The 7,500-nt window shown below is 37.0% G+C and overlaps 1 protein-coding gene across 3 annotated transcripts in view; it reads left to right on the top strand.

Moving 5' to 3' along the window:
* The window catches only part of LOC137625958 (ribosomal protein S6 kinase alpha-5-like), a 226,524-nt gene that overhangs the window by 198,343 nt on the left and 20,681 nt on the right, over positions 1–7,500 (top strand). For all 3 annotated transcript variants that reach the window (XM_068357023.1, XM_068357022.1, XM_068357024.1), the window contains one exon: positions 1,282–1,350. In XM_068357023.1, the coding sequence (XP_068213124.1) occupies positions 1,282–1,350 (69 nt within the window). The remainder of the gene's footprint in view (positions 1–1,281; positions 1,351–7,500) is intronic.

Here is a 7,500-nt window from a genome sequence, read left to right as displayed (position 1 = left end):
CGCTTGCGCAGTCAAGCATCCAACAATAGCGTGTGGAAAGTGATGGAAAGTTGGTCTGAGTATTCTCATTGTGGGAAGCTTAACGAATCCACCTGACTTGCAGAGACGAATGGAGAGAGATTTTAATGGTATTTCGTAACACGAGAGAGAGAGAGAGAGAGAGAGAGAGAGAGAGAGAGCTACGTACGAATCAACTTCAAAGATATATTTCTAACCAATCATTAAGATTCTTGGAATATGATTATTTTAAAGAAATTAAATTAGTGTATATATACATATATATATATATATATATATACATATATAAAGATACAATACATACGCCCACACAACACAAAAAATAATATATATACATATATATATATATATATATAACGCTAAAACATTTTCTAGTTTAAAAGCAAAATGAAAACTTATGAAACAAAGACATAATAAAATTGAAACCTTCCACTTCTTCCAACCGTGTATTATGAAACAAAACAACAAACAAAGAAGAATGTAGAAATTCAGAACTTACTAGAAAAGACGCCCTTTAATCTAAAGACAAAGGATATAAAAAGAGTACTATGCATCATCATCCCTCAGTAAGACCATTGTACAAGGGGGGCCAGGGTAACATGACTTCTAAAAATTGCCCAAAAGCCGCCTTTATTCCCCTATAAAGGCTTCGCCCTCCCTTCCCGTCTCATACCGTCCCCTCCCTGACTATCCTGGCCTTCCCCTACAGCGGTACTTAAAGATGAGTAAGCAACCAAATATATACTGGGTGCTTACTTTATTCACCTTTACTTCAGCGCTGATTATGTTGACTCAACAGTTAAGCGAATTAGCAAACGGATGGGAAGAGTCAGAGGATGTAGTCTCAACTTCTCTGAAGCAATCAATACAAGGAATCATAACAACAACAACAACAAATGCAGCACACGAATTGACATGTCAGACACCTTGTCCTGCTGTGGACTAGAAATAAGGAATCTCCCCAATTTAATAACAAATATATATATATATATATATATATATATAAATATATATATATATATATAAATTCCATTATCCCTTAAGAGGGGTAACGTCATTAATAATTACGCTTTTAGTTATAAGCCATGTCTTAGATGAGCCAATTGTGTCTGGCTTCTCTCATTTATCACCCGTTTTAATTCAAATCAACCATAACGCTGATAAACTTCGCATCATGCAGTGTCCAGCGGAATGGCATACGTGTTAATGTCAACAACAGTGTTTTAATAGTGTCTAACAAGCTTTCTCTCTTTCTCCTTCCAGTTAACCTCACGGGAAAGGGCCGTGTGGATATGGCCCATTTTGAACTGCTCAAAGTCTTAGGAACAGGAGGTGAGTACAAATTACTTTATATTTTTATATATACAATTATCAATCTCTATCTATCTATCTATCTATATATATATATATATATATATATATAAATTATGTTCTTTTAATTAACCTTATATAAGTAATAATCTACTACTACTACTACTACTACTACTACTACTACTATAAATATTCGTTAACAAGTTATAAAAGTTTTTGATTGCGGAATAGTTATGCTATTCCAAACTCTTTTTTTTTTTAATGCCAAAAATTCAAGCTGATATATTTAGGTCATTTTACATAAAAATTGAAAATCCTCAGAATTCGAGGAGAATAAGGTTGTATGTTTTTTTTTTTTTTTTTTTTATCGGAGACGTTTTTTTTTTTTTTTTTTTTTTTTTTAATCGGAGACGTAATATAATTCTTTTGCAATATCACGAAACTCATAATCAAACCCAAAAAAATTTGCTTTAGCCCTCCCCACAGCACTGGACCACCACATTAAATCTAACTTTACCTTTCCTTAGACCTACATTTAAAATTACAATTACGTTTAGTAATTAAGTGAATGTTCTTTTTTTTCAATAACCATTCTTCGTCTTTTTCAATGACCCCATTCTCTTTGTTACGCCTTGATCTCTCCCGTGCCAGCTGACTGGCGATGAAATTTCCTCTTTAAACCATCCCCAACCCAACACAGCCCACATCTCTCTCTCTCTCTCTCTCTCTCTCTCTCTCTCTGCAATTATATTCCATAAAGAACTTCTATTATCTTACCAAATGCTTTGTGTCATAATGGTTTCGGTCGAAGTTGTATGCCAAGGTAATAATAGATATTAATCAAGTAATTAATTTCATGCAATTACTTTGCTCAACCTGGTTCCAAGGGACCTCTGCCAAGTAAATTAAATCAAAGATGCAAGTCAATTACAGCTTGCCCATTAACCCTTTCACTGACAGTTGTGATTTCAACAAAACTTCCGATGTAACAAAATCTTTCAAGACCAAGCAAACCTTAGTTTGTTTATATTTACTTATTGTACTTATGGTGATTTTAAAATACGTTTCCCTTTTTAAAATTTTGGTAAGTCACTAATGGCAGTGAGAGGGATAAAGACTCGTCTTTCGGTCGGGAGTGACAATGGTGAGAGTGGATCAGTCGTTTAAATAATTTACAAGGTGTAACAGATCTAGAAGAAGCCCCTAAATGATTGACTGAGGAAACTTGTATACTATGTTATACCCTCTTATTTAAATTCACAAAATACGACAGAACAAATGGCCTTTCTGTGAAAATAAAAAATATCTGAAGATAAGTAGATATAGAAATAAATATTTGCAAACAAAGACCAACAAAGAAGCAACCAGGGAGTCTAATGATAAAACAAATAAAGTAATCAACACAGAAACTGAATAAGAAATGACAATCAATGTATTCAAATCCAATACTGGATTACGAGAACAACCCTTTTCTTCTTTCATAGATTTTTTTCTTCTTTCTTAAAGATTTTTTTTTCTTCTTTCTTAAAGATTTTTTTTTCTTCTTTCTTGAAGATTTTTTTTTATTCTTTCTTAAAGTTTTTTTTCTTCTTTCTTAAATATTTTTCTTCTTTCTTAAATATGTTTTTTCTTCCTTAAAGATTTTTTTCTTCTTTCTTAAAGATTTTTTTTTCTTCTTTCTTAAAGATTTTTTTCCTTCTCTCTTAGATTTTTTCTTTCTTAAAAATTTTATTTTCTTCTCTTAAAGATTATTTTTTCTTCTATCTCTCTTAAAGGTTTGAAATCTGTACGTCCGTATTATGGCCAGAGAGGAAGGTTTAATCTTTTCTTTTTATCTTAAATGTTTGCAATCTTTACGGCCGCACTATGGTCAGAGGGAAAGGTTTTCTTTTTTCTTCTTTCTCTCTAAAAGGTTTATGGTTTGTACGTCCGTACTATGTTCAGAGGGAAAGGTTTTCTTTTTTCTTCTTTCTCTCTTAAAGGTTTATGGTTTGTACGTCCGTACTATGTTCAGAGGGAAAGGTTTTCTTTTTTCTTTTCTCTCTCTTAAAGGTTTATGGTTTGTACGTCCGTACTATGTTCAGAGGGAAAGGTTTTCTTTTTTCTTCTTTCTCTCTTAAAGATTTGCAATCTGTACGTCCGTACTATGGTCAGATGGAAAGGTTTCATTCACACTTTCACGCATGCTTGGACCGCATAGTTTGGCTTGAAAGATTTCCTTTTGTCTTTGGCGTGAACTTTCACCCAACGCAGGTTTCCCAGGTAATCAACAACTGACCAATGAATGTGGGAAGATTTCTACACAAAAATGCATTTGTGATCTCACTCTGGTCATGTCTCGAAGATGCTTTTACAAAGAGAGAGAGGAGAGAGAGAGAGAGAGAGAGAGAGAGAGAGAGAGAGAGAGAGAGAGAGAGAGAGAGAGAGAGAGGGGGTTAAAAGGACCCAAGACAGGACCGGACAAAGACATGTACTGTAAGTTAAACGTATAGACAAGAGGTTTTATATAAAAAGAGAAACAATGAACTGAATAAAGGAAGAGAAACCACGAAACATCCGGAAGAGAACTGACGTTCAAACAAAGGATTGCGTACTAAATGCATTACAAATGATTTAATAAAGACATTAGTAAACGAATCCAATGTATATAATCAAACCCGCAATTGTTGTCAATATGGTTTGAACACACGCGCACAAACACGCAGTTTAAACGTGTTCGAGGAAGAGTCTGGCAGTCCAGGTTCGTACCGGCAACGTTCCAGGGCTCCAGGAATTATCGACATGGAACATGGCAGAGAGAGAGAGAGAGAGAGAGAGAGAGAGAGAGAGAGAGAGAGAGAGAGAGAGAGAGAAACGCGGTGGCTATCTAGGTTGATGCCTAGAACAGCGCGATTTCATCCGAGCTTCCTGGAACCAAGCCTGGAACCTTGCCTGGAACCAAGTGGAAGAATTCATCGCCTTCCGGTTATTTCCAATTGTGCGTTATTGGAATTCAGATAGATATAATAAGTAAAACAGACGAACATTCATTGGAACTTCTCGTTCGCTCTTCTGCGAAAGCCGCGTATTAGATAGAAATGCAAGTTCTGGAAGAATCTCCAAAGCCAATTGCAATTCTGTTTACCGACAATCTGAGATTTGTTTTATAAAGAGCACAATACTTTTCAAGTACCTATGAAACACAATCCCGAAGACTCTATTAATATCGCCTTCTAACCATCAGGAAAATATTTCACACCTTTGTTTTTGATGTACAAGGAAATAAATATACGACAGTAAGAACGTCCATTGTTCACGACCCACTTTCCTTCCTCATTCATAAAATTTCAAAGATTACATCTACACATTCTACGTTTTAAAAGCCGTAGAATAAACCTCTCATCAAGCAGCCCCTTTGAAGGCTATCAGGCTTCTCTCTCTCTCTCTCTCTCTCTCTCTCTCTCTCTCTCTCTCTCTGAGCACCTTTAACCCTTATGGTATTTGAAATATGCGATTTTTTCTCCAATAATCTAATTTTTCTTATTCAGCACGAAACATCTTGGCTCCCTTTAACTGACCAGTGTTCAACATAAATTAATTTATATTCATATTTGATAATATCTGTGAGCGTTTCTTTACACGTGCATCTAAGTGCAGCAACCACCTCTCTAACTCTATGCATGTATGTACGTAAACCTACATGAGCCCAAATGTAAGTTTGTCATTATCCGCGTAATAACGAACCAGTGAAGTACGTTCAATTTCGTATCGCGCTCACCCGAGCCCACTTATGCAACGTCCCTTATTTACTGATGAAATATTCACAAATACAATCATCAGGACCTCGAGTCTATACAACCTGTGCGTAAATGTGTACACGTTTATGTACACACGATCGGCGTAGTGTATCTAGCTTGTAGTATGAATATTTAAAAAGCGAGTGTGGACGATTTTACACGGGTTGGAGTTTTCTATATCAGTGTATGGAAATTTGTTGGTGAGGTCAAATAAATTCTATTCAACTCTGTTAAAGTTTATCATATGCACTTTTTTCACGACTTCATTGTTATCTCCAAGTCATGGCGGAAGTATTCACACTGCATTCAACTTCTATTGAGGAACTTGTGCATATTGTTATCGATAACAATTAATAATATAAAATTAGATCATATCTCAATTGATTGCACAGTGTCAAATAAAATTCTAATAGTGTAAGATGACTGATATGGTTAAAATGATCTACAACAACTCCACTCGTAATAAAAATCAAAAGTGAAGAATTAAGACAATATTACCGCAGTATTTATTTCAGTACCAAAATCATTCAATTTATTGGAAGCAATCACAAGTGTAAATGTTCGTCAGGGGTTGAATTGACGCAAGTGACACGAGGGGGGTAATACTCCTGGGGGTTGGTGGAGGAGAGTTAGGAGGGTTAGTGAGGTAGTGAGTGACAGGGGTTTGGAGGGGCGTTAATAGATCATTTTAGTGGGAGGATCATACCACGCCGCCTTCCTGCACCTTTCTCCTTTGTGCGTAAGTCAGTTATTTACGCATGAAGAAATGGGAGGATCTGAGCGTAACACGATGCGTTCAAATAAATGAAATCTTTTTAGGGAGAAAAATAAGAAACTCCTGCGCGTGTCACTCTCTGAAATAAAGAGGGTGGGGGCTCTGAGTGGGGATACGTTAACACGGTAAAAGGGTTTTGTGTATAGCCCTGATCAGTAAAGCTCTACTAGACAGGGCCACCAATATTAGGTTAGTTTGCTGTGAGAGATCAGAATAAACTCTTCCACAATCATCAATCCGCAGTGGCCCGCGTGGTGATGAAAACTGACCCAACTCCAGACATGAGTATGGACATTTTTGAGAATTTGTCTTGCAGTGGACTAGACACGGCTGCATTTGTTGTTGCTGTTGTTGTTATCTGTATACTGTACACACACACACACACATACACACACACAAACTACCAAATAGCGGCTGCATATTCACCCTTCATGTTGAATCGTGAATGAAACCCCAGTGCATCAAAACTTCCACAACATTAGTAACTTCATCCCCAATGACAAAGGCACCCATATACAATTCTCTGTCCTCACCAATCTCTCTAAACGCGAGATAAGAGAGGAGGGACGTAAATAATTTACTAGGTTTCGAAAAAGACCAAAAAGTAAGAGCAGAGGGGTGGTTGCTCCCCTCAGCAAGAAACATTTTTTTAAATCCCGCCCCCCCCCACACACACACACTCTCTCTCTCTCTCTCTCTCTCTCTCTCTCTCTCTCTCTTTCATATCCCCGCCCACACACATGGCGGACTCTCCCCAGAGAAAATCCCAGAGTTGGCTTAGTTGTTGCCGGAGTCTGGTCAGGCTTACTTGGAATACTCACGGTGGAAAATGATAATGAGAGAGAGAGAGAGAGAGAGAGAGAGAGCGAGAGAGAGAGAGAGAGAGAGAGAGAGAGAGAGAGCAACCGCCAAAGGGTGAACGTTGGAAAAGAGAAGGGAAAATTAATTGGGGAGACGAAATATCATCTAAAGAACAAATAGATAAACAATTACCGGTAATCAGAGAGAGAGAGTGAGAGAGAGAGAGAGAGAGAGAGAGAGAGAGAGAGAGAGAGAGAGAGAGAGAGAGAGAGAATGGCCACGAAATAACTGAAAACAAAAGTGTCCAAACCAAAAGGATTATCGATTCAATGATGAATATGAATAGCCTTTGAATCATTAACCATATCCCAACAAAGACATTCTGACTTGAAAAAAAAATATATATATATGTAATGGCCTGTGATAATTTCTATATAAGTATAATAAACTCTTAACCTTTCGTTACTACATGGAATGCGACGATTCCAGGTACAAGGAAAGCATCAAATAGTCATGAGACTGAAGTGGCCACCAAGCCCGATCTCTTCTTAAGCTTTTGAATTTTACATCATTCCCTGTGTTCCGCGAATCCCACCCAGAGCTGCTCATCAACACGGGAACATGTGCTGGCACACGGTCAGCTGATTCTGACAAATAGATCTTGGATCTCTACAGCATTGCTCAGAATAGGCTTATCTGAAATACTTCCTTAGGAGCAACACATCGGTTTTATTTCTATTGCCTAAACCTTGGCATGTCTTTGTTACCTCTCCAAGAAATGTTAGTACGTACAAATGACAATATCGATTTGGCTATAAA

Source organism: Palaemon carinicauda, chromosome 33 (genome assembly GCF_036898095.1).
Source record: "Palaemon carinicauda isolate YSFRI2023 chromosome 33, ASM3689809v2, whole genome shotgun sequence".
NCBI lineage: Eukaryota > Metazoa > Arthropoda > Malacostraca > Decapoda > Palaemonidae > Palaemon > Palaemon carinicauda.
This window is presented reverse-complemented; position numbering and strand designations above follow the sequence as displayed.